The sequence below is a fragment of the Haliaeetus albicilla genome, chromosome 13 (genome assembly GCF_947461875.1).
Source record: "Haliaeetus albicilla chromosome 13, bHalAlb1.1, whole genome shotgun sequence".
Lineage (NCBI taxonomy): Eukaryota > Metazoa > Chordata > Aves > Accipitriformes > Accipitridae > Haliaeetus > Haliaeetus albicilla.
In genome coordinates, this window is record NC_091495.1 from 6,610,336 (window position 1) to 6,638,274 (window position 27,939).

The 27,939-nt window shown below is 43.8% G+C and overlaps 1 protein-coding gene and 1 long non-coding RNA gene across 6 annotated transcripts; one reads left to right on the plus strand and one right to left on the minus strand.

Annotated features, from left to right (window-relative positions):
* Positions 1-52: 52 nt before the first annotated feature.
* On the plus strand, positions 53-27,939 carry LOC138688536 (uncharacterized). Of its 4 annotated transcripts, none has more exons than XR_011327397.1 (5): positions 53-171; positions 7,788-8,631; positions 10,332-10,392; positions 11,113-11,213; positions 26,295-27,939. It is a non-coding gene; the product is annotated as an uncharacterized lncRNA (long non-coding RNA). The 4 variants fall into 4 exon arrangements; XR_011327395.1 differs by lacking the exons at positions 53-171; positions 26,295-27,939 and adding exons at positions 401-823; positions 15,715-19,202 and having other exon boundaries at positions 11,080-11,213; XR_011327393.1 differs by lacking the exon at positions 53-171 and adding an exon at positions 403-823.
* On the minus strand, positions 12,338-26,385 carry PSEN2 (presenilin 2). 2 transcript variants are annotated; one of them, XM_009923494.2, is made up of 10 exons: positions 26,192-26,385; positions 25,232-25,461; positions 24,091-24,232; positions 23,109-23,176; positions 22,075-22,295; positions 21,124-21,222; positions 19,259-19,336; positions 17,454-17,573; positions 16,808-16,926; positions 12,338-14,915 (listed from the first exon to the last, which is right to left on the minus strand). In XM_009923494.2, exons 1-10 carry the CDS (start codon positions 26,333-26,335, stop codon positions 14,760-14,762), a joined length of 1,377 nt encoding a protein of 458 aa, XP_009921796.1. In that variant the 5' UTR covers positions 26,336-26,385; the 3' UTR covers positions 12,338-14,759. The 2 variants fall into 2 exon arrangements, with proteins under 2 accessions (XP_009921796.1, XP_009921797.1); XM_009923495.2 differs by lacking the exon at positions 12,338-14,915 and adding an exon at positions 14,954-15,361.

Below are 27,939 nucleotides of genomic sequence, written 5' to 3' on the forward strand. Positions count from 1 at the left end.
GGCCCCTCCCCTTACCGCGGCAGAACCGCCGCCGAGGAGCGTGCCGAGCCCGTGCACCCCGCGCCCCCGCCAATGGCAGGAGGGCTCGGGCGGAGCGCCGGCCAATGAGGGGCGGGGAGGGGGCCGGCGCGGCGCTGCGCGGCGGCTGCAGGGGGACGTGAGGCCCGTGAGGTCCGTGCGGCGGCGGCGGCGGCCGTTGGGCGGGGGGTGGGTGGGGGGGGGGGCGGCGAGGCGTGAGGTGCGTGTGGTGCGGGCGGGCGGGCGGCGCTCGGGGACCCGCCGGCATCGCGGGGGAGCCCGGCAGCCTCGCCACGGCCGCCTCCTGTCAGTGGTGGGCCGGCTTCCTCCGGGCCGAGGGGGGGGGGGCTCCTGTAACGAGCGGGGACCGGGCCGGGTGCCTCGGCGGGGAAAGGACGGGGGTAGGCAGCGCTGGTACCCCGCGCCTCAGGAGGGCCCAGGGAGAAGGGGGGGGTGTCACTGCTCGGGCAGTCCCGGCAGCCCTCCGGGGACGTTAATGTATACGGGGAGATGCAGAGGAGCCCGGTGCCCAGCAGGCTCCAGGCAAACGAAGGGTGCAACTCCATTTTGTGGCGCTCCGTGACCGAGAAAGCTTTGTAGGTGGATGCCGGTGTGGTTTTTTTCAAAGCGTTGGCTTAAAATCGCCGTTGGTACTGCTCACGCATGTGTTGGAAATTGCATGCTCATATACTTGTTGGAAAGAAAAACAGCGCGTTGTTTCCTACAGGTTGAGTCTTGCGATGTGTCTCACAGATGCTGCAAGGGGCTGATAGTAACAGCTAGCTCTGCTTTTCTGGATGTTCTGGTAAGCGCCTGTCTCTGTCAGCAACTTTCCTGTCTGAAAAATAACAATACGGTCTTTATGGTGCATTTGCCACATGGCTGCATTAGTGCAGGAGTACCTTTGGATGAGGTTTGGAGATTAAATAGTTCATTTCTTCTTAAAACAAACAGAATTCGTAATTCTCCTCTAGTTGTAGAGTAACTTATAGGAGTGACCAACAAACAGCCCCAAGCTTTAATTTCAGCATTGTCAATTGCTTGTTTTGGCCAACCTTTTCGGCTAGTAGCTTGAATTGAGCACTTAAATCCACACTGAAGGACCTATATCAAAGTCAGTAGGAGCTGCGGGTGCTGTGGGTTTGTGAAGAAGGAAACTGGATAAATGGTCTGCTATAAGTGAGTGTAGGAGGTAAACTCAATACAGCACATTGGTGGATATTGTCGCCAACCTGCTAGTGCCAAACTTCCCCCGTGCTGTAGAGGGGGATAATTATATCCCTTATCTCCAGCTGCTCATACCAAGGGTTATTTGGCTAGTATTTATAAACACACAAAATATTGTTCAAATATTGCATATATTCCTTTATCCTTTTTTTTAAAAAATAAAAATATATGCTTCCCACCCAAGCCCCACTCAGATTCCCAGGTAAGCCATGAGAACGTCTCTGCTAGGCACTGAACAGACAGCTACAAATAAATTTAATAAAACTCATCACCCAGACATTATCCAATTGGAAGCAAGCCTCAGTCAGTACTAGAAAGGCTAGATTTGAACTTGAAAGGTTAAAAAAAAACAATTCCCTGGGGAAGACACATTATTGACTTAATTGCTCTACACACAGGCTGTGCATAGACACAATATATCTGAAATGGAAAGGCCAAACATGACACTTTCATGTTTGAGAATGGGGTGGAGACTGGATGTGTTAGATGATGCAAAAAACATGGCTGCAATAAGGTACCAGCCTTGAAAAGTTTTGTCAAAAAAAGTCTAATTTTCTTAATTTCAATACTGACACCTCCAAAAATGCATATGAATTAATTGTTTGGTTTGTGGTTAATTCCGTGCTACTTGCTCTAAAGGAAAGATCATCTTTACCTTCATCTGGAAAGAGATATGTTTCACATGTCTTTTCTAAGGACACTCTTTTATCTATTCCTGTGCTGAATTTGGATGTCAGTTCTAAGTTTCTGTGTAACATCACTTTGCGTGCGTCAGCTCGGCATTAATTGTGAAATATGTCTTACTCACTGTGCTGAGCACGGAGAACTGCATGGGTTTCTGCATGAGCACGCTGTCATAGTTTGAGATGTAGGCAGAACAAGCACAGGATAAAGCTCTCCCCATCTTTCAAAGACAGGCCTGGCAGGTTCCCTTTATTGCCACGTAGTAAACCATTGGGTATTTCTGCCACTGCTGTTCAATTTGCATCACACCTTCTGTTGCCAGGCTTTCTACAGCCTTAAAAGACCCCTTTGAGCGCAAGGCTAGCTCCTTCTATACTTAGATTAAAGAAGAGAGAAGTGTCTGTTTTCCAACCCGATTTGGAATGCAAAGAGGTAGGATTGAAAGCAGGACTGAAGCTGCTAGGAGAAGATACTTCATGTCCTTTTTTTGTTACTTTTTAGTCCTTGAGGGGAATAGGGGCAGCACACCCAGGACTCACAGTCCAGAATCCAGAGGCTAACTTTTGTGGGGATGGTTGCCTAACTCTGTCCACAATCCTAAATAAAAATTTGAACACCGTATATGTAAAGCACTGGGAGAATGTTCCATGGCAGAGGCTGTGCAAGATCTCCCTGTAAACTGGGGAAAAACGGTAAAAGAGAAAAAATACTGTCAATACTTGGGATTGGTTTAATGCTACCAATTATGAGATTTACAGACCTGAACCCTGGACAAAAGAAGGGGCAGAATGCTGTGGTTCAAAAATGGACCAGGGACTCATCCTTTTCTTCAGAAATTTTTTGTTAACAGCCTCATGGTTAGCAGTTCCCATGGGCTTTGTCCAAATTCAGGTTCCCTCTCCGTTTGTGAAGACTTACAGCACTCCACCCTCACATCAGGACCCTAATCGTTATGCATGCTCTTGCATTCTCCTCTCTCCAGCCTTATTCATATTCTTCTTATTATTATTTATTATTGTGCTCTACACAGTGGGAAAGCTCAGCAAGAGGAAATGAGAACGGAGCACTCCCCCATCCTTTCCAAATCCCAGACAAATTTACAGTCTGGCCTTGAGCAAACTGTGCCTTGTTCAAAGGCAGGAGATGTGGACGTGAATCCTGTGGGGATCAGCCCAGGCCGCCCCATTCTGGTTTTGTGCCCTCCACCAAAAGATTGTAGGTAAAACAGCTGTGACACCTGTTTCATCCATGCTTTGAATCAACTGTCGGAGTTCGTGTAGGAGCTGATCTGCTAAACATGCTATGCAAACACTTGCCAGATAAAGCCCTTCCAAGTGGGCTAGAGAGAAGAAACCTAGGAAACTTCTACGTAAAAATCTAAACGTTGGCATCCATTGATGCCTTAGTGCCTCCAGTATGATGTGACAGCAGAATTAGGTTGTTTCAGGTTAAGTTTTTACTTCGGTGTCTAAATCTCATGTAATTTTTGTGCTATATGCCTGCATTCTTTTGCAGATCTGTGCAGTGCAGATCTGAATGTAGAGAGCAAGCCAGAGCAGTCCTTTGAAAAAGCAACTTCCCAGATTTTGAGGAGTCTCTTGATTACCTGTAAGAACAAGAAGTGAACATAATTAAGAAATCAGCCACAACACATCTTTGGCACCGTAACTGTCATTTGCTTTTTACATCTTGTTCAGTAGTGTTCTGTTTGGTCAAATTTCAACATTCTTGCTGCCTTATCCAGAAACATGAGCATTTCTAGCAAGAATGTTACACCTATGAGAATTATACAAATAATTTATTAAATTATAATAAAAGTATGGTAAATGTGTTTATAATAATATAAATTACAAGACAGATATAAATACTATAATGATATAACTATCCTCATAATATAATATATAAATATAATGGAAATTATAATAAATTTAAATTGTAACTGATAATGAGTCACACTTCCCCAGAGCCTTCTTTCTACTGATGTTAAAACGGTTTATTGAAGATTATTTAATTCTCCAAATATCCTTATTTTGCAAGTCAGAGAGAGGTCAGTACCTTACCCCAGGTCAGTGGGAAAGCTTGATATAGCAGCTGGAAGTCCTGACTCCATAGCAGATACTTTAGCTGTGCCATCATATCTTCACCTCATATTGCCTGTTGATGCTTATGTAATGAAGGGCTTAATGATGCAATTTCATGAGGTGCATAAACAGCTCTGCTGCACGTCTGGGGTAGAAGCAGCAAGAGGGGCACGAGGAAGAGCGAGTCCAGGGGTCTTTGACTGTGACTTCCAGCAGGGTCACTGTCAGCCTTTGGGTGGGGTTGCTTTCCTTCTCCTCTTGGCTGTTTTTTGAGAGGAGTCTGTTCGCTCACCACCTAGCAGCTCACCACTTACAGGGTGCCAGGGAACACCCAAGAAAAGCTCTGCCAGTTCTGATGCTGACTGCTCGGAAGAACCCAGTGAAAGCTGGCTTCTTTAAAGCCTCCTACCAAGTGGGCCAAGTTCCCAGAGAGGAGCGTAGAGAGGAACAGACCAGAGTGGCTAAACTTCTACAAACAGAAACAGTTAGAGAACCAGAGCCTAGAAGGATCTTTGGGCCCTGCAGTAAGAAGGGCTCCATTGCAACAGGAAATTAGTAGGCAAACAACTAACCTGCAGAAAAAAAGAGTTAATGGAGTCTCAATTAAGCAGCTATTGGTTATGTCATTAGGTTGACAAGTATCCAGGCTATTCAGAGAACACTCAGAAATCCTCTTGCATAGGACAGGCCCAAGCTGTTTCTCCAACCACAATAAAATACACGTCACTATCCTTCTCCCATGTTCACACAGCTAACCACAAAGCAAAAGCTGCTCTGGAAATGTTTCCGTCAGTCCTCCTTCTCTGTCAGTCCTCCTCCAAGCAACCGCTGAGGCTCAGATAAACTACCTCTTGAGGGGTCTTGCCTTGTGTGTGCTCATCTTCTTTAGAGGGTAATTTCTTCAGGGCAGGAGGAATGTCTTATCTGACTACGTACATTTATGGTGTTCCATCAACATATTATAATAATATAGGGATGATGAACTGGAACAGCTCAAGTAGAAGTCACTGGACAGGTGGCTTGGTTTTAGTAGTTAACTTGTAGGTATTTCAAAACTTTGGCAGGTTTCAGTGACGCTGTTTGTACCATATGTTATTTACATGGCTTTATGGCCAAGAATGAGAGCAACAGCCTTGTAAAGAAATGAGATCTCTCTGACTCAGTCAGTGCTAGATGCACATCCAGTATCATCATAGGATCCAAATGATGAGCTATTTTTGTAATGCTTAGGGCTGCTCTGATTCCCGAACTATGCATTTTCATCCCAAAGCACTTGGGCATTCTTTGCACTTCTCCTTCCTTTCTCTCTCCCCTCACTGCAAAGGGATGGACACAAGGCTCCATTTCAGTTAGTGAGCACTTTATTTTTAAGATGATTTAGTGCTGTCAGAAGGAGACAGCGTGGCAGTTCTCGAGATGAATGTTTTCTGTCCAAGAGGAAAGCACAATACAGGGAGCAGAACAGGTATTTCATGATTTCCACCCCCATTTTCCTCCTGGGGCTCTCAGCGAGCAGCCTTGCTCTCCACAGCTGGAGAGGGCAGGGAAAGCCAGTGGGGCTGCTGGAAGGCCCCGAGCCCCCTGGCTGGGAGGAGGTGGGCAGAGGTGGCTGTCAGGTTCTGTGGAGGGGAGAGGACTGCTGAAGGGCTGCCTTGTCCCCTAACTGAAAAAAAGGAGGGGGAAGAAGTCACAAAAAGCTTCCCTTGGGCCCCTAGGTTTTGCCTTGCTGAGAAAGCTACCTTCACAGGTGCCTCTCCATGCCCCTGCTCATACCACTCGCCCATTCTGTGTAACCCAGAGAGGGGCCACTTTGGGGAAGGAAGAGTGAAGGCTGTTGAACCACAGAGGTGATTTATTTCCTCTGTGGGTCTGCAGGGAAGAGACCAACAGAGACCTGGGAGGCCAGCATTGGTAGCAGAGCTTAAGACTCAAGCATTTCTTGTCTCCTGCTATTATCTATCCAGAACAGACAGCAGTGGCTCTGGACAGGGTATTTGTGGCTTGTGCTATATAGCTGCAGGGCATAGACGATACAGGACTGAACTCTTAACAGGAGGTGGATGCAGGCCCACCAATGCTGGGGTTCTCTCTAATAATTATTTGAAGAAAAGGTAGCATTTTAGGCATCTTCTCAGGGATGTGAGGCAGATCACAGCCTCATTACCTTTCACCAGGGTTTCCCCCTGCCCTCCACACACACCTGCTCAGTGGGCTGGATAACATGATTTTCTTTCCATCTGAGGGTAAAGAAGTGTTGCAAATATATTCTCACAAACTGGAAATTTACATATAGGTACATGGATTTTTTCTCTCTTTAGGTTATGAAAGAAAACAAAACTAGGTATTATTCTCTAGATGAGGTGGTAACAAGCCACAACAAGCCCAAGCTACAAACATGTTCATCACTGACAGAGGATTGCCAGAAAAAGTTGTGCAGCATACCATGCATACGCCACCGTGCCACGCTTGGCTGTGGCTCATGCCACCACCACTCCCTCCAAACTTTGCCACACGGGTGTCCAAGTGGGTACCGGGTGCTTTGGAAAATTGGAGACAAGCCTGTGGGGGTGGAATATGTTGGGAGAAGGACAGTGCCAGGTGGAGAGGCTGCAGATAGAAGCACTAAATGGAAGAAAGTGATACCAGTCCTTGTCTTTGAATAGCGTGTGGGACAGTGTAGGGCAAGGACAGGCACCTTGCCCCCACCACCTTAGCAATGAATGGAGTAAAACATTCACAATATCATGCTTGCCTGTTCAAATTCTGTTGCACAACAGTGCTTTTTTGGGTATCAAGCAAAGCCATTTTGGATGAGATGAAGTCGAAGAGCGTAGCAGTCTGATTAGGAGCTGTGTGCCTCAAGAATAGGGTATTTCTGTTTCTCCCCAGGTCTGAGAGATTCAGTTAAACATTATTCAGCCTGTAATTCTTCTTTATCTCTGGGCTAGACAGATGGTTGTTTCTGCTCATTGTAAATTGCATTTGCTTGCATAGTTTGGTGAATGCTTTGCCCTCCCCTCTTGCCACCTGATGGATTACACATACCTCAATCGATTCTGTGCAGGCATAGTGGAAAGGCTCAGTTCTTTGTAGCTTCCAGCCAGGATTCACTTTACAGATGATACCTAGTGAAGCCATTCACCCCCTGAGTAAATATGACAAATTAATTTTGAAGCTAGGCAAACAGAAGCAAGTCCTTTGCCTGCATTTAGCCACTCTAAAGAGCCTTTTACAAAGGACAGAAGGCTTATCTGGAACAGTTTGTGCAGAGTTATTCTAAATGGGAAGGTGGGCTGGAGCCAGAGAATATGGGAGAAACAGGGCTATTTCTGAACACTTTACTGGAACTAAGAATTAACACTAGTCATCATAGGTTGCCTTGCTGGCTAATGGTAAAGTGTGCTGCCAAACTCAGCCATTGGCCCCAACTTTTGGCACAGCATTGCCATGTGTCACATAGCTGGAGAGCAGTGAGACACCTTGCCCCAAGACACCACGTTTTCTTTCACTGCCCTGAGACCCAGTCCTTGTTCTGGCTTCCTGGCATCTTGTCTCGCTGTTCCAAAACACAGCAAGGTGTGGGAGGGAGACAGGGAAAACTGCAGAGTTTTTCTGAGTGCCTCTGTGGCAAATGGAAAAACTCATAAGCTCCATCCACTGGCCTGAAGGTGATTCACAGATAGTCCTGACAATTTACTTCTAGCAGTCAGTCTAGGGGGAAAGCAGAATCATTGCTACCTTTGGATGCTGACTGACCCTTTTTCTGCTTTGCTGTAGCTATCGATCCAGTTCCTGAGGTCAGTTGAAAAGGACTGCATAATCTGACCTCTAGTATCTACATCTGCGTCTGCATACCTGGAGAGAGAGATCAGTTGGTGGCAGAACATTCTGACTGACACGTATCTGAGTGCAGCTAAAAGGAAGATGCCAGCAGTTAATACAAGCCTCTGGAAAGAATGACTGATCAAGAGATGGTCCAGACATCCAGGTTAAGCTCTTCATTTGACCCTGAGCAAATTATTCAACTCCTATCTGTATAATAGGCTAATGGCACTCTCCTGCTCTGTCATGCTCTTGAAGCCCAATGCCTAAAGTACTTGGAAAGCCTCAGTGGAAGCACAGCAGAGTAATTTCAACATGCTCTGTAGCTGTGCACAGGGAAAAGAGCTTGCCTTCAGGCACAGTGGTGCCAAGAACCAGCGGTACAGGTTCACTCTCCCATCAACTCCCAGACGCTTCCAAGAAGATTTCTAGCCTGGAGGAGCCCAAGGTGGGAGCACAAAGATGTCCCTTTCCTTCAGCAGTCCCACTAGATACAGTGTTTAATGGTGAAGCCTGGACAATGACTACATCCTGTGCCATCCACTCCACAGACTTCAACAACTGTTGCTTCAGTTTAACTGGTGGCCTGCATTCAAAGCATAGGAAACATGGTTCCTTTCCTGGAAGACTGATGTTCTCGCTGTTCTTCTATGCAGTGACACTCCTATTTCATGACAGCACCAAAAAGCATGTGCATGCACAATGGTGGCAAAGAAGGTGACCTAACCCTTTACATGCCAAGTGCCTTTAGAGAAGCCAGCACCCCACTCCTCTTTGGTAAGTCTAACCCATGCCTCAGGTATGTTTTGTTTTTTCTAGCCTTGTATTCTTCCCTAGGCTGACCAGCCACAGCTCAGAGCCTCTATAGCCAAACACTATTTCTATTCCCCATTAGTTTTCTGCACAACCTAGAGTCTGAATTGGCAGCTTGATGAGTTGTCTGAAATCATTCAGTGTGTTTGCCATTTCAGTTCTTAGCTTGCCCACTCAAATCACATAGCGACAAAAATCAGATTTTTTTTTTTTCTTATTAGAGTCAAACAGTTTTCATGCCTTTTAACACCTGCACATAACACTCTGGAAGACTTAACTATTAGCACAATATTTGAAGAATAAAAGTAGCTCAAATTTGAACTTCTTGAAATATTAGAAAGGCCATATTTGGTAGGCACTTATAGAGAGGGCATGTCTTTTCTGGCATGATGATGGAGGAGGATGTTCCTGTTGGAATAAGTCTGTTAAGGCTACTGGCATTTTATTGCCACTACCTATCTGTTGGTACATCAAAGCTATGGATAGGTAGTTTTAAAAATAATCCTGAATACCCATCTTCAGCTCTAGGGATCTTGCTTGTCTTACACCAGTTTTGAAGGAAGGCTCAGATTCTTTCATAAATAGATGAAGCTCTACCAAGTCAGGGAGAATTGTAATTGCTTATATTTAGCTTTGTAAAGATTGAAGATGGCATAGTGCAAGTTAAAAGGTTGGGTCAGTTTTCCACACTTGCTCTCACACTTTTTATACTTTTCCTAGTCTGCTTAAATGCAAGTTAGCTGTGGAGTTACTCATGTTTTATACCAGGGTGAGCAAGGTCTCCCTGAAATCATAGAAACCAGTGATACAGGAAAAAATAGGCCTAATGCTTTTCCTACTCTGCCCCCTTCTGATTCTTCAGGCCCTGCAAGGCAGTTCAGGAGTGCCAGGCTTCACACCATTTATTTCTGCACAGACCTAATCCCAAATTGGCCTTGGGAGCTGTCACTTAGTTCAGGCTGCAGTTGATAGGACTCGCACAGTTCCCAGTTTTGGAAAACTTCCATTCCAGCTACTTGGCCCTGTACCTGTCCCAGGTTTCTATATCAAGGAGTTTAGTTAGTTCTACTTCAAAGTCTCTAGTTATTTATATCTTTTTAATACTGAGCCATAAATAGTGCTGAGCCCCAACACCTCCCAAATTGTGCTCTTGGGCACCTGTCAAACAAATGTGTCACACAAAGAAGATAACAGTTTATATTCACTTAACTCCTTGATTGCTCAGGACAAATGTCTTGAATTTAGAGTGGGAAAAGATGAGCGACAACAAACCTGCAGCAAACAGCAGATGTAAAAGAAATTATAGTGACTTCTGTGATCATGTTCGATGCCCTGATCTGATGTGGGCAGATCTTTCTTATGTAACCAAGCTTAAACCCAGCATTTACTCTCTTACTCTTACTCTGTTTCCCATTTGTAGAATGGGAACAGCTCAGATCACTTTACCTTACTGGTGGCAGGGGAAGCAAGGATAAATTCAGTGAGGGATAGAACAGTGTGGTAGCAGAAGTTCTGGCAAAGATATCACATTTGTCCAGACTGCTTCCTTATAAAACAACTGAGTTAAAGAAAACTAGATAGCCCCTGGTACTCCTGAGGACACGGACAACACGATCTAGCTAGACCCTAGGTTCCCCAGTGCCAAGAGCTGGAATGACAGCAGCATGCTCTTTTTTTTTCCTGCAGATTAGCAAGACCTGCTGGGACAGAACAGGAGACTGCAAGGGAGAAGAGGAATGATGAAGCAGTAAGTATAATTGTTCCTTTGCTTCTTGAAGATGTTCAGAAGAAAATCTAATTTAGTGATGTCTGGAGGAGTCCCTGACTTATGCTTGGTGTTTGTAGGACTGACACTAGGGCTGAATGCTTTAAAAAAATACATAAATAAATAGGGAGGGACCCAAACAAAATGGACCATGCAATGTAACAGCAGCACCTCACCCAGAGCTGCAGTCCTGAACATGGCATCACATTGAAACCAGCTGGTTTTAAACAGATTCTGGCAGCACGAGCTCACTCTCACTCAAAACCTCTCCTGTGCTGTGCCAAAACTGTAGCCATGCTGGGGTGTAGGGTGCCTGCTTTCTCCCTGCCATGAGGGAAGACTCCAGGGCCTTCAGTCTCACTGAAAAACAAAGGGCATACAGCACAGTACTCTAAAATGGCTGGTACTTCTCCATATAGAATTACTGCCCTCCCGTGGCTGCCAAGGAGCATCTCTAATGCAGAAACAGGGAGACCAGGGTCTGAGGGAAACAAGAAAGAAAACTTAACTATATATTCAATTTAAACCAAAATGCAATTTGAGTTACAAGGAAGAGGAAGGCAAACACACTGTGTGATTAACTGGAAGTACCTAGGAAGGCAAGAACAAAGCAGAGAATTTACTGGTTTGGGAGTAGCAGGGAGACCTCCAAATACTTTGTTTTGCAAGGAGAGCAGGCCTTGAGCTATTATTCTTCACCAGAATCCCATCAGCAAGTGCCATTTACTCAAAGACAGATGGTCCATCTAACTTCATCTGATTGCCCCATGGAGGAGACTTCACTGGCAACTGGTGCAAAGAAGGTATGGGAGAGCAGACCACTACTTTTTCCTGCCTGTGATAGACGTGTGCTATGACCTTGCTGTATCTACTAACCTACATTGGCCCAGCTTCAGCAGTGTTTATAAAGCTCTTGCTGAGACACCTAATATCGCAAATGTGTCCTTTTCTCTCTGTGAGCCAGGAGATGACACTTCTAGCACAGATTGAGTCCTTTCTGAGGGACTTCCCTTAAGAGCCTGAAGTTCAGTTTTATGAATGAGACCTTGAGTATCTGATGAGAGCTGCTGTGGAAGCACTGCATGGTTCTGCAAGGAGCATCCTGTTTCTTGTACTTCTTTTATGACTGTGCTGCTTCTCGCACATGCTCTGCAGCCAGAATGCCTCTCCAGTCTTTGATGCACAATACACTCTTTAAACAAAACAACCAAAACCAAAAGCAACAATGAAGTGACAAGAGGGAACACAGCAATAAGCACAAGCAGCAACTGCGTGGTCAGAAGGTGATAATGCCAAACTGGTTGAATTGCACACGCTTCTAACAAAGGCATTAAATGCTGCAAGGAGGCCGCATACTCCCCACCAATAAAAAGCTTGGATTTGCATTAGGCAGACTTACCACTACATGTTTGTTTGTGAACTTAGCTTGACTCTTACATGTTAGAGATTGGTGTCATATTTGGGACTACATGCAATGAGACACTTCGACTGGAGAGGAGGAGTCGGTGGGACAGGGATCATGTAGGAAAGTGCCAACACATGGCACCTCCTATAGGACTTCAGGCTGTCAAGTGACACCTGCATCAAGACAGGTGTCACCCCAGCCTACACAACAGCTGTGCTTTTTCTAGGATGCGCATCAGTGGGAGTATTAGGATTTCTTCAGGGTGAAAGAGACTGCAGTTCAGCAGAGCATGCAGCAAGTTGAAATCAGTGAATGAACACAGTAGACAGACAAATGGTTTTCTCATTCAAGTTGCCAGGTCACTGAGTCAATATCTCATGTAGTAGCCAACTAGGGAGTAGAGTAAATCATGCCCTCTCCATTTTCATATCGTAGGCTACGCTGCACAATGTTAACATCACAAACAGAACTTAACTTTATGCACAGGTGAAAGTGTCCAATGAGACGAGAAATCACTCAATATCATTTTAAAACTTGTGTGTATGTGTGTATATATACACACGCATAAACACACACAGTGAATATATATATTTGTAGTAAATACATATGAACTTTTACACAATTAAAACCACTCCAGTATATATGTGATATACTCCTGTCACTCACCAGAACAATACATTTTGTTGCACTGACAGAATCTGTTGCTCAGTTACCTTTTAAATTACAATTTTTGTAAGTTATGCAGAACTGCTCAGTGGAAGGCCAATCTTTGGCAAGCACAAATCTGCAGAAAACCACCAGCTGCAGTAGTGATCCTTCAACATTTGAAGGTACCCCCCCCCCCCCCCCCCCAGTTTCCTTCAAATATCAACTCTGCTTTCATAGAAATAAATTGTTTCTAACAATATGCCACGACCATGTTAAGCCAAGCAGAATTTTTCTTCTGGTACATATAAATATTTCACATCCTCTCTACACCATGCAACGCAGAAAGTAAAATCAAGTTTGCAACTGATTGTATTCTGATTTGGCCCTGTAACTGTTTTAATTTATATAAAAAAAAAACAAAAAACCAAAAAAACCACCTGAAACAAAACAACAAACAAAAATAAAAACGAACTCTGACATAAACCTTAAAAATCAGCAGAGCTCTAGTGATTTACATTTCCAAAGGAAATGCCTTTTAGTAACAATTAACTGTCTGCAGCTAAGTCCAAACATTGCAAATGTAAGCAATGTGGACAGAAAACTAAACAACAAGCAAGAATTACTTACTTGTCCAAACCGAGACAGACACAACTCATAAAAACTCTTACATGCTTTTTAAAAATTTGTTTGAATCACCTGTGTGATGTCCTTGTTAAATACCAAGGTAGATTAGCTTGAACAAGTCTATTGGAAAAAGCCCTACCTTAAAAATGCATAGTTCAAAGCCTTATCTAAAAACTATCTTCAGAGATGAAATTCTGCATCTCTCAATGACATGGCATTATTCACAAAACCTTGCATAATGTTACATTTTGAAACACTGACATTGATCAGCTGTCAAAGAAAACAGACGTAATACACACTCAAGTCAAAAGAAAAGAAATTAAAAAAAATCACAGAACTTTGCTATTTCTAAAAAAAGACTCTCAAAGTAGAAATAAAATTATTTCAAAAGGTGGTGAAAACAGTAAGGTTCATATCAGTCAGACCTGTATTTTTTACTGGCAACAAGCACTGATTTTTTTTTTTTTAAATGAACTCACTTGAGGGTGTGTAAACATTCCTAGCATTAATGATGCTTTATGCAGAGTAATGTAACAGCAGATTAAAGTTTGCACCCCCATATTTTGATACAAACTATGACAGGGTATTTCCAAAAGAGTCCCTTTGACAGTAAATAGCTATTTTAAAATTTGTAATAAAAAAATAATCTTTAAACAGTACCAAAACCTAGGTAAGCCAAGTCTCAATCACTGTAAGAAGACCTCTTCATAAAGGGAAGGTAAATCCTCCTTTGGAGTAGTTACAACAATGCACAGAAATGAGACCAGAAATACACACAAGAAGTTACAGGTCTGATTTACTGGAGTTGTGCAGTAATTTCCACCTTACAGTAATTTGAAGATTGTAGTATGGACCCAGAAAAAGATTTCCAAAAAGATAAAATGCTGGAAGGAGACAGGAAAAACTATTTTTTTTTTTCCCCACGCTGAGGATCTGACGCACTGGAACAGGCAGCCCTGCCTTCATCAGCTGTTAGCTCCAGCGGTGGATGTGCTCAGAACCAGAAGCCTGATGTTTAAATGTCCCACCACTGACACCCTGTCTAGATCCGTCACGGCTCACTATGTGTAAGGTCAGAATAAATAAGCATTTGGGCAATTTCACCAGAAGTTGTGTGCACAGAGGCCAGCTTATGAAGTTCAGCCTCGCTTCTCTAATACTCACAACCAGGTGTAACACACTGCTCTGTTCTATGCATGCTGACTGCAACGCTTTTCTAATTACAAGTATAACTTACTTGCACTGCATGTTTGCACAACACTTCAAAAGTGTGAAGCATTAGAAATTCTAGCGTACAGTTAAACTTAACTGCAATTCCAGGGCTAAAACACCTTAGCTTCTGGAAGCACAGATCAGACCCTTCACCTCTCCCGTGTCCCATGCTATATACAGGTTTCTGCACTCACAACAGCCAGTGTGCACATCAAATAACATAAAAGTAATGCTCTGGCATCAGCAATGAGCCAGGCTTTTCACTGGAGTCCAAGAGTCTTGTGAAAAATCTCAGTTCAACATGTAACTATTAGATTTTTTTTAGTACACATCATGTCACAGAGTTAGTGTTTTCCTTACAAATATATGGCACTAAGTGTAAAACTTTATGACTTATTCCAAACAGTGTACCATACATCACAGCAAAGCTTTAAAAACAATCCTCTAACTCCCACTTCTTCTAAATATACAGCTGGTGGGAGGCCAGGGTGTCCATGAATGGTCGCACAAGGTTGTCTGTCGAGAAGTAAAAGACCAAGCCAAAGGTGATGGAGATGGGAAGAGCAGGCAATGCTTTCTTAAAAACAGCCAGTAATAAAAGAGTTAAGCATAAACCCTGCCAGAGAGAAGAGAGTAAAAAACACAGGGAGATATAGTAAGAAGCCCAGAAACATATCTGTCATCAACAATGTAATATACAAATAATAAGCTATATACACTGTACAGCAATTGAAGCCTGCCTGAGCTACTCAGTGGCATGAGGTACATTTGCCCACAGCTTCATCTTTCACACAGGTTGGACAGATATTTTCTTCAGCAATTTTGAGCACAGCTCTCTGCTGAGAAAGTGGTGTAAACAGCTAATGCTGACATACAGCTGACCCTGAGAGGTTAATTTATTTACAGATTATTTTACATTTTGTTCTACACCATTATGTATGAAGTACTGATCCAGCAGATAAAAGCACTTAAATCCTGGTGAACTGCACAGATAAGGAGTTTCACTGGAGGACTCCAATACACAGCAGCATGTACTTGTAACACCTTCCCAGTCTTCAAGGTCTTTTGGGGGGGGGGGGGAGAGAGAGAGAGAGAGAAACAAAACAAAACATAACATCCACTGCTGTTCTTTTGACTGGACTGCTTAGTATGATAGGTGAATTCTGGTTTTACCTGGATAGCAGGCCAAGATCTGTTTTTTTGGAGCATGTGTGAAAGCTTTTGTACATTTCGGGTAGACAGTATGGCTAAGTGCATTTAGGTATGGATTCCTTCTCTCATCTGAGCCCTTTTTAATTCCTCCACGATGACAAAACTTCAGAGACACTTTTTTTTTTTTTTAAAAATCAGTGTTTCTAGACTGCAAGTTTGATTACAATCCAACTGAACCTGTAGCTCTGTTCTTGCACTCTCAGGGATCATATGTGGCCTACTCCTGCTCCTTGGTTCACCTCTACATTTAAAGATGTGCTCACTGCTGGGACACTGCACAGCCATTTTTGGGAACCAGAAAGTCACACAGCAGCAAGATTATGAAACTGCAAAAGGAGACAGAACAAATTTTAACTGCACCATAAAAGAAACAGAATGAGGCATTTGGCCTCATGGGCAGACAAGAGAGAACATTTCCCCCAGTGAAGGGACCCTGTGCTGGACCCCAGGATATGGAGCTCAGTGTTCCTATAGGTTTCTCTGACCTATGAGGTAGGAAAGATACACTCAACACCCTTTAAAGTTAGCTCATTTCTAGTTCTCATGCTTTTTGATTCATGATGCTCACAAGTGAAAGTCACTGTCTTTCACTATCCTTGGGATCTAAGTGGGGAAATGGAGGCCCAAGAAGGACACAATAATTCATTTTCTTTTACCTTCCAAAAATCCTGCCGTTGCCCTTCTGGTTAGTTTCCATGAGGATGCTGATGTAATCAGCAAGTTCCTATTGATTATTTTCTACCTAGGGGAAAGCTCAACAGCATGTGGTCATTAGACCTGGCAGGACCAAGTCCTTTAGCAGTTACAGTATTATCATTGTCTGCTTTTACTGATAATTTCCATGGATTTTTAAGTCTCCTTCCTTCTGTTTTTTCCAGCTCAAACATCAGAACAAGATAGGTCTTCATCTTCTTATCTAGCAGTTCTCCTTAGCATAAAGGAGTTAACCTTTTCAACTACACTTGCTAATCAATGTGGAGTTCACAATATTGACTCTTGTGCCTGACAGAAGCCCTAACACTGAAGCAAACCCACTAACTGTTTAGCTGTAACTGTTTTCCCTGGGGCTGTTTCACCCCCGCCATCTTCACACATGGCTCTGCTCTGACAAGTTCATGTTATTCAGCTTCAGTAGCTGTTTAAAGCCTGTCTTTATAGAGAGAACACTGGGTGGTTTCTCCTGAATACCCAGCAGGTTACCTGCCGTGATTTAGCAGTGTTCAGCTGCTGGTACTTCTGGCAACACTGCTGTGCTAAACAGGGTGTAACAGAGTTTTTAAAAGCTTGCTCACTTACTATGAGAATGGCTACAAAGCAGGCCAGCGTAGTATTCCAGTCTCCACTAGCTGTGGCAGCTGCTTTCCCAACAAGCACACTGTAAAATATGAAGTCTCCAAGGCCCAGCTTCACACCCCCTGAGAGAAGTGGAAAAAGAAAACAAGTGTTAATTCTGCTCCTCCTATTTTGCTTTCTCCTGAACAAATTCTTGTCCCCTGCAGGGCAGGTGAAAGTTCCTAGTCCTGGCTACCAACCTGGACCCTTAGCATCCCACGCATTACTGAACAGGCTGAGACTTCCAGTCCCCTCTCCCACACTTGTTTTTGCTCAGCCTCATTCTCTGAGGTGCTTCCCTGGGCTGCTTTATAGATGTACCAGCTGAGGAAGCATGAGGATGGAGAGGGATGGGAGGCAAGGGGAAGAAGGAACGGTTTAAATTGTCAGCATAGCCAAGAGATGTCACTGGAACAATCCCAGAACAGATTCTGCAGCAGCAAGAAACAATACACAGTCAGACTCAAAATCTTTGTTGCTCAACGAGTCACAACTCTTCAAATTAACTGTGATTAGACCAAACTAGGTAACAGAGTGTTAACCACAATGAGTAAAAGCATGAGGCTCTGACTCTGACTATACTGAAAACAAGGTATAAAGCTTCCCTTACTTTCCTCCTCCTCGAGCTCCTCTAAAGAGGTGATGGGGCGGGTTGGAACAGGACTCCTCGTCTCCGACATCTGAGAGTCTCCGTGTGAAGGGCTCCTGTGGTTCTCTCTCCCATCCTCAGCTTGGTTCCACAAAAACAGGCCAAGAAGAATGGACAAAAAAAAAAAAAACAAAAAAAAAACCAACGAACACACACACACACAAGAGGTAACTACATTTACAACTTGTTTTAATGCATGAAATCCACACTTCTGTGAAGCTTCTCTGGAATGGGTAAGCCCTTTGTTCCTTGGAGGTGTGATCATCAGGACCAGTTCAAGCAGAGACATTTAGTGGCTTTGAGGAAAACACGGGTGTTACTCGAAACAGTAAGAAGGGTACATGTTCACTGGTTCTTTGGCAGCTACCCAGGAGTTCAATGGCTTTAACAAGCGAGTACATACGCAGAACTACGCATTGCTCTGCACAGGCTAGAATGACAAGTAAAACCAAGTAAAGTTAGTACGCATTCCCACATTGTTGTATCTTTGGGGTGGAGGTGCTCAGGTATTCCCTAACTGGTCATATGGCAAAAATGGATGACTAAGAGGACTGCCATTTATGAGCAAAGTTCTGCCCTGAATCACATTGACATTGGAGCTGGGTGTTCACATGTAGCAAGCAAACACATTTCATTGTTCACAGATTTAATTTCTCCTCTCTACCCCCCCCCCCCCCCATTAAACACATCTAACAGAGCCCTTGGCAGTGCTTTTGGAAGGAGCCAGTCTGTGATATATTACTCTATCTGACAGTTCCTATTTTTTGAAGTTCTCATACAAACTTTCCAGTCCACATCAGCCTGACAGGATGCTGCTGCTGCAGATGCAAGCAGACTTGTGATCTGGGACACACAGAGCTTCCACCGAGGCATTCCGTATGCCTCAGCATGTAGTCTGCACCTGGTCTGTGCCCAGTTTCAAAGCAGGATAGCGTCCCTGCAGTTTGTTATTATGTCAGCTGCTTTACCCTCAAACAAGCAGCATGTTCAGTTATCAACCCTTAACATACATTCATTGCTTTAACATAAAAAGGCATTGTCATCTCTGAAGTGCAACAGGACCAGATGGGAAATCCTCCCAACACCACAAGTCAGATTTTATTCAATCACCTTAAAACTGCAGTTTAACTTGCATTTCAAGAAGATAAAAGCAAAGGCACATAAATTACCACAGGACCAGCTAGAATGTAAACTTGGAACTCATCAGCTACTGTTGGGTAACTGCCCAAACATAAGCCTTTACCCAAGGGTAAATGTAAAGACATTCATTTTCTTCGGCAGGGTAAGCCATATTGCACTTACAGCTAGGTAAAAGCATGTCTGCTCCATGGCAGTGGCCTGAATGCAACACACTGCAACACACCTAAGTTCACCAGTTCATTGGCATTATGTTTATGAGCCTATGTTTTAATTTACCATCCCCAGCTAGTAAAAATATAAACCCCCGCTAGTCCACTTTCAGCTTTGACTTCAGTACATCTGAAGATGTGTGTTGAACACCACTTCTGTTTGGTTTTTTTGTTTGGTTGGTTTTTTTAAATAAAAGCAGCCTGAATACTGGACCTTCCTACATCATCTGGTCATCTTTGCTGCCAGTCCTAACAGCAGGTTTCAGAACATCACCAAGTTCTGCGAATAATGTAACAACACTGAAAAAAAAAATGCATCTGTCAGGATTCAGGGGCTTACATTTACTTGCAGTCTCAAACATACACATTATTTCCATGGGACAGTGCTCTGTATAGAAGAGTGACATGCAAGCAAACCTGCATCCCACGTCTGCTGACTTGGTCCTCTTGCAGCTGTGTCTGGCTTTGCCATTCCAACTGTCCACATCATAGCAGCTAGAAGAAAGAGAGAAAGTAATCAGCTGCATAAAACATCGGTCACTATAGTTCAGAGGAGCTAAGTATTTAGCTGTCCCTAAAAATACAAACCATTGCCCCTGTAAATGCTTTTAAAACACTCGTAGTTGGTTTTCCTAGGCACTTAGAAGGCAAAGTGAAAGGAAATTAAGGTAGTGCATCCATTCAGTTTTTAAGAAAGTCCCAGAGCACAAATAGCTAAGAGTCAGTATAGTCTTCTCTGTAGGCTAAAGAAAGCAAAAATCCAGAACTAGGGTCCTCATCTCCTTTGTTTTCTTCCTGGTTTCTGGCTCTTCTCTTCAAAGACAAGAATTGCCCAGGAAATTATGTTAGTACAAAAGGTAACCAGAGATTAACTTACACAGCTTACTCCTCATGTTCTGCTAAAGGTAAAGCAGACAAGTGAGGGATATGCAGAAGTTGTTAGAGCGCTAGTTTCCTCTCTGCCTATTTGTTTTGGTTCTTTCCTGTCACAATATTGGCTATTTCTGTTTTGGTTCCAAGAATAACTGAAAGATGTTTGGGGGGTTTATGCTCGAGATGGATCCCTAAATTAAAAAGGAATACCAACCATTCTGAAATCAGTGGAAGGGAACTCAAATCAGCTCTTTATTTAAGTGTGCATTGGTCTTCCTGTTTTTATAGAAGCTAAACTAAACAAAATAAGCCAAGGCAAACACAGAGCCTGCTTTTCCACAACAAGCTCAGCCAAGGTGATGTTTTTGCATCTAGAGGGAGCCACAGAATGGGGCCTTGCAATGGAGACACTGACGTTCTGCACAAAAACTTTTTGTTCAGTATTTATTTGTTGAATTGCATTCTCCTTTAGAGAAACTCTTGTTTGTTAAGTAAAACATGTGAGAGACTTCATCTAGATTGTCTCAGGTCAGTATAACAGAATCTCCAGTAAAAGGGAGGTCAGCTGAAGCCAACAGAAGCTCTGCTTGGAACATATAAAAGCATTTATGTAACATTAAATGCTTGGAAAAGAAAAGATCAATCAGGTTGTAGGCATCCTCAGCTTAGCACCCAACATTTGGAAATACTCATTCATCTTACAATGAAAAAGTCACTGAGGTCCATGAAGCACTTGAGTCCAGATCCTGCGAGTGCTGAGTTGCCTGCCTTCGAACTATCTTAATCTTAAGCACATATATACCTTTGTGGAGAAGGGCACCAGACACCATCATAGTTAAACAGCCCAAGAAAGCCAGTGAAGAGGTGACTGATTTTGTTTGCAGAGCAGTATTTGAACAGAGCCCTTTACAAACCAAGCAGCCACACAATGAACAATAAAGCAAATATATTCTAAGCACTGCCATCCGTACAGTGCAGAGCATGAGGGGGCTACAGGAAGAATGGAACCTCATCACACATTTAAAGTGTGTCTATAAAGTGTATGCACAAGGAATAAGTGTATTGACTGAGCATCATCTAATCACATAACTTTGCAAACACTACTGTCCACCTAACACAGGTTTTTGTATGCAGAACAAAGGGGCATGTTCTGCACTGTATTCACAAAAGGATAAATATACTTTTGAACATTTCAGCTTCACAAGGCAAATGTGGGCTCCCTTTGGCTAATTAGAGTTGGCACCATTGTAACTGATAAAAAAGGCCTTCTACAAATGGTCTGTTCCAGAACATAAATGCACACCAATCTTAGGGCAAGGAAGTAGCTAAAATAGTGCTCTTTGGTTTGACACAGAAACAGGTTGCAAGTTTAATCTGGCTAAAAACGTTAACATTCTAATCTTACTCACAGGAATATATTAATGCAGGAAAAATGGGCTCATTTCTCTCCTGTGCAGTTTCTACCAGCATTCTCAGTGGCCCCTTGGGACAGAGAACAGCCATCAGATCTGCAAAGAGAAAAGGGCCAGACAATCATCTCAAACTATCATGCATACTTTACATTCTTTATCTTTAAAAAACTATTCTTCCATCAAAATTACATCTATCAGTATTAACTGGATGATTTTCTGAATGGCAGTTTCTGCCACTTTGCATAATTCTAGCTGTTGTAATCCCTGAAGATGTTTTTCACTTAAAACACCATTCCCAAGCCTTAATGTAGTAATAAGAGTTTTCATTGTGCTAATCCTATAAAAAGCCTCTTGAGAATACCACGTTATTTCTTTGAAAGTAGATGACAGCATTACATTGAGGTGTTAAATTTAATTAGAGAAGGACCAGGGGGTACTTTGTTCACATTCCACGATCCATCGCTACATACACCAACTGTGTTTCACATGAATGAACGCCTTTGGACGGGTTCCTCCTTGCCTACCCTCTCTCCTCCATCAGAGCTCCTCACCAATCTGAATGTTGCCTCCTGGCTACCTCTTGTTCTGCAGGTTCTCTTGAAACTTGTAACTCATACCAAAAATCCATGATCTCTCGATAACCATAAACGAAACCTGCAAGACTATCAGGTTGCTACTGATAAAAATCCAACCACCCGTACATGCAGTCAGATGCGGTTCAGTACTTCCTGACTTGGTGTTCCACTTTGAAAGACACGGTAGGAGTACAGTACCTACACAAACAAGTAAGCAAGAGACAAGCCAAGGAGTCAACCTAATTGCCCATCTGCCTCTTTATAAAGCTGTTAGCACCATAAAGTTGTTTTTTGAATGACATACACAGTCCTGCGATTGCCTCAGAGTAACCTCTCCATGAGCCACACCTTGAGAGTCACAACCCAGACTTACCATAGATGGAGATTGCACCTAGAATCACCCATGCTGACCACTCAGGTAGATATTTAATGAAAACCAGTGCCATTAGAGCACTGATCATAATGAGATACGCTTGCTGAAGCTGCAAGGGACCTTTCCAGTGGATGCAAATCATTCCAACAGCTCCAAAATTCCAGATGACTAAGAACAGAGTTGGGTAATCCATGGCCACATTGTACGTCTTCAATACTTCACTGGAATACAAGAAAATTTAGCTAAGCAATAAAAGCAACTGACACACAAAGCATCGTACTAGCTGCAGTTAAACAGACAGGCCTCCTACTACACCAGGAGGAAGCGGGATAGAAGCAGCTTTCATCACGAAAGGGGAACCTGCCTTGCAGCCAATTGCTGCTCTTAGCTCCCTGTTCCTCCTGCAGGAGATGGACATGCTGTGTGCGCAGTCACCACACTGCCGTAGTCCTGAGGTCAGCAGTGATTCCAAGGGTTTGAGCAAGCAGGATTTCAAGTCTTAACTGAACATAGGCTTACAGCTACGTGACAGCCTGCAGCAGAGAAGTCATGTAAGAGTCATCCCACCAGATGCATGATGCTCACAGTTAAAAATTAAAAGTTTTAACAAGCATCACCTGCAAGTTAAAAGCTTGGTTCCACCTGAGCTGGGAGCTAAGGGAATGAGCTCAAAACAATGTAGTCTGAGAAAAAGGCAAGACAAATCAGAGAACCAACTCAGCACACAAAGTTCCTTTCCACTTGCTTCTCAATACATAGTTCAGGGCCTCTGTACCACAACATTCAGCCTGTTCACTTCATGCTCACGGTATCACATCCCAGTGGTTTTTGTAGAGTAGGCACGGCAAAATCAGGCATTGCCTATTAAAGACCTCATTTTCCATTTTTTAAAATGAAAGCTATCTCATTCTAACAATTCATAAACCTCCATTGGGAGAAGGGGAGACATTCCTTTCCTTGTTCAAGTTGGGGATTTTCTGCAAAGAGGTGAAGGAGCCCTGAACTGCCAGGTTGCCTGCACCATTCCCACTTACCCGAGATATATGTAGGTAAAGAGGAAAAGCAGCATCAAAGAGGACAGGATCAGCCAGCCATGGATGAACTATCAAGGGCAAGAAAAGACAGTGATTGAAGGGGCTGTTATCCCTCATGCAGGTCACAGGGCTGCATGCACTATTGACAGAGCTTCCTATTGTCCAACAGACTCCTGCACTCCTCCTCCAGTTTCCAAATACCCTGCCTTCCCCACTGCCAGTGAGGGAGGAGGGACAGCCAGCTGCTCCCAGTTCTCCCAAACTCTTTCATTATATATTCTATCCCTTGATGTTTGCTTTTGTTGGTTTGGGTTTTTTTCGGGGAGTAGGGGGGAAAGGGGGTCAGTCTCTTTCCTATCCATTTCCATGGGTGTCCATACTGGCTCCTAGCTTAGACAGGTAAGGACATTCTCTTTGCTTGGTGGGGAGGAGGAGAGGTTTGCCTAAAGCTGTACAATAAATCCATCTCGGGGCCAAGTTTAAAAAGCACCAATGGCCAGTGCTCAGATGCTGGCCTAGTACCACATATAACAACTGCCTGGGCAGCACAAAACATGAATGTGCCTTTCCCTCCAAGCCTTGTCCCCTTCCACCAGAGCCTCCACAGGCAGGAAGAATACCAGTTCCCACAAAGCTTGTCTGAAACTTCTTAAGAGGAGGCATTCACAGTAAATGGTACAACTTAGGCCTTAAGTACAAATGGCAAAACTTTTTGATCAGATGGAGAAGACTCAGACCTGACTAACACAAAGTAGCTGGCCTCGTTTTTAAAAGCCTACCATTAGTGACAAAACAACAGCAAAGCATATTCAGGGGCACAGCCCTACCACCACTAAGAGAGGCTTCTGTACAATATGATTCTTGCTGTGACTAAGATGTGGACTAGCCAGTGCAGTGCCTGTATTTCTCACCGACACGCAAGCCCCACTTGAACTCAAGTCACAGCATATAGGTGGAAAAGGCTCTGGCATGAACGCTTTACCTTGTAACAGCGGTACTTATAGAGCAGAACTAAGAACACAGTCATTACAACGATGACGCTGATCATTATGATGGTGTTCAACACCGAGTTCAAGAGACGCTGGCCCACAGACGGGGTGTCCTCACTGAAAGGGGTATAGATCCTGCAATATGAAGCAAAAGCCATGTAAAGTATATATATTCTCTTCTAACTAACTGCCCCAAAAGAAACCAGACCTCTCTGTGTGTAAGAAGGAAAGGGAGGCATGATTACCAAGCACAGCAAACATGAGATGTAGCCTCTGAAGGGGCTGGGCTCCAGTTAATTATCAACTCAAGATTAGTGGTCTCTATCAAAAGCACATTCCTACAGAGAAGCTGTAGCTGGCAGAGCTCTAAACAAAAAGACCTAGAGTATAAATGACTTTATTTAAGTTTAGTAGCTTCTCTCCAGGCCACGAATTTTTATTGCATGCTCTGGATGCTCTCCATGACAGTTACAAGGACACATCCCAGGTGCTGTCCTGAAAGGGGGTACCATTTCTTTCCACACTTGGTAGGAGAGTCTTGGACTCTTTTATCCCTTCTCACCACCCTGCACCACGCCCCCTGCCCCATTTTGTTTCCTTTGGTTCAGTTCAAGGGACCACAGTCCCCATTTCTCCACCTGACGTGTGAAGCACAGTTAGAGCCCCAGGAGTGCTCTCGGGCACAGTCAGCAAGAGCTGGATGGAATTACGTATCCACACCATGAGTCTTTAGGAACCAGAAATGTCATCAGGAAATGAGACACTCATCCAAATGAACATGCTGTTCCCTGATTGCTGCCAGCTAGTGAGTGAACAGACTAGGAGTTCAGCCTGGGCCTTTTACGCTGCAATATGAAGCAACTTCATTATTACACTGCTCACAGGCTTCACTGAGGGCATCCTAATGACAGCGCTAATGAACCAGTATAACGCAGGTATGGAAAAAACTTACACAGATGAACATAGCATACTTTAGTAAAATCTTTGTATGTTTACACAGCCACCTTCAGCTGTGCAAAAGTTCTCCCAACCTGCCAAGGAAGCAGTCTGTGTACAGAGACACACGTGCGTGGAACATATGTATAAAGCTAGGGATCCCATGTACTCAGAGGCTGTTCTGAAGACCCCACTTACAGCTGCCCGTTTTTCTCCGTATAGAAGCGCACTGACTTTATGGTGGCGACGACAACAATCATACAAAGGGTGACAGGCACAAAGAGCATGATTACATGCTTTGCTCCATATTTCAGAGTCAGTTCCTCCTCTTCATTTTCCAAGGTGCTTTCTCTCACTGGAACACCCGAGTCAGACATGTCCCCATCAGCAATATTGTTAGGGCTACGGCTGCTACCTGTTCGTCTCTTCTGTAAAAAAATATTAATAAATATATGACACTTCTTTTCTTTGTGTTCAAAGCTTTACTCCATCATATTTCATGACGCTGCTGTAGGCCACCACAGCATACCAACTTGTTGCTAATAGAAAGGTACCAACTGAACAATACAATTAGAAACTCCATTGCAAACAGGCTGCAATGGAGTTTTTAAACCAAAACCATTAATATCAAAGAGCCTCTTCAAGTGCAAATACATAGATGGGCACACGCACATGAAGGGCAAGATGTCCAGAACTGAGATAGAAGAAATGTCATCTGAGGTGGCATACGCTTGACCAGTTCCTCCCCCCACAGCAATGCTGTGCTTGCTTTACTCTGCTGCTTCGCTGGCAGCAGGACTAAATTCTGCTCTAACATTTGCTGCATTTGACCTAGCAGAGAAAAGGTTTCTGGCAAAACAAGAAGGCTGAAAAGGATATCCTGCAAGAGTCATATGTGCATCAGGTCCTGATTAAAAGCCTGTCTCTTTACCAAAAGGAAGGAAAAGGGAGGAGTATATATGGAGAAGAGGGGGGAAAAGTCACAGTGGAGGAAATGGGAACAGGCACTGCTGCTGCTAGCTGAGAGTGACACCAGAGAAACAACACTGGCCAAAGCCAATCCTAGAAGCCAGTCTGCTGGGAGGGATTGAGGGGTAGCAGGACTACATCTATAATCACACTCCATTTCTTCATTCCCGGGGAAGGACGCACACCTACCCTATGTGCCTGCGCTTCCCCTGCTTCTGAGGCTTGCAGGCCATCCTGGTAGGAGGGTACTGAAGGGCTCTCTGCAGACATCAGGGATGTTCTCTCATTGCAGGGCTCCTCCTCGCTGTCCGAGTTGTTCATGAATGTGATCATCGTCGCTTTCCTAGGGAGCACTCAGGAGGAGCACAGCCAAGCACTACTCAAGGCTGAGGGGACAAGCAGAGCAGAAGAAAAGAGAAACAGTGAACACTGCAGTGCAAGCAACTGGAAGTCTGAAAAGGAGGCACAATTTCAGCAGGGAGGCTACAGCACACTATGTAACTCCATATCCTTCTAACAGCTGATTTAGCCTGCTGTCACCCCAGGCATGACAATCCGTTCAGTTAAAGTCACTGTGACTTTTGCAGTCAGGGAGAACAGCAAAATGCAGCACTGAAACAATTTAATACTTTTTCTTTGCCACAGCTTTCACAGTCGCTGCCTCTATTTTCCCTGTCCCATTACTACACCTTGACTTTGACAAAGGGGGTTTCTCAGTGCTTAGTGTTTGTTTTGCATGGGCCAAACGAAACTTCACCTCAAATGTTGGCTGCCTGCTAGAAAGCTAAGAGAGCTCAGCTCTTAACAGGCCTGCAAGCATCAGCAGGTAGCAGAAGTTTCTTAGTAACCTGGAGCCTCAGCTTTACATAAGCCACTAACCCGAAGTTCCGTGCAGTCTTCCCCATTATGGCTGTTTATTAACCAGATGAATTTTATAAGCAGTTCTTATTTTTGCCCATGGACAAGAAGAGGTTTGTGTAGAAAGGGAAAAACCTGTATCCTTAGGTGATCCACTTCCCCCCCCCCCCCCTTATGTTGCCTTGTGATTAAAATCAAAACTACTTGGATGGGTGAAAACTTGGGAGTATAAAAGTGGGAGCTAGAACTGTTTGGCCTCTTTCCACCTACTGTTGTGCAGAAAAGCAAGCAAAGCAGTGTCGAAGCACAGAAAGGAAAGGAAGAGCTCTCCTTTCTAGACACCAGAGAAAGGAAGTACACTGCCCTGGATGCTGCAGAACAGCCTTAAAGCCAGGATTTCGGGAAGCTCTAAAGGTAGGCGATAGGAAAATTCCTTTTAGCATTTATTAAGTCAGCTTAAAAAAGCAACTGGATAATTCAGTCACCTTCTGATTCTCAGCCACCTGTCCATAAGCAAAACCAAACCTCTAATGCATTGTAAAGCTGCAATATCTACAAGAACACCTCTCCTGCAGTATTTTACTCAAGCCCGTGTGTCTCAGGAAATATATCCAACTCAGAAGAGGAAGCTGAAGAACCCATGTGACTTGGACGCAGTCACTTAAGTCTGAATCATGCATTCACAGTCCAATCAGTACACTACACTGTCTACCAGCCAGCTTGAGAGGTCAGAGTGGATACTTTGAAGATCTGTGAGATATTCTTGCTTCTCACTAAAGAAATTTAAATTCACTTTGGAGGAAGGAAAGAGGGAGGACTGGGAGATTCCCCCTTCTTTCACAACCTCCTCAACACATCTGGCACCTTCAAGAAATTTTAGGTCAACTCAGTCTGCCCAAGTGAAACATTTTTCAGACATCTGCTCCACCCCTCCCTTCAAGCTTTTTCATATTATTTTGTTCCTCTTTTAGTGGTAAAAGTGGTACAGTTGTGGGAAACAAATGCAGGGGTAGCCCTCAAGCCAGGCCTGTCAGCTTCACAGTAATACTGCATTCTTACTGAGCTGCCTAACATCTGCA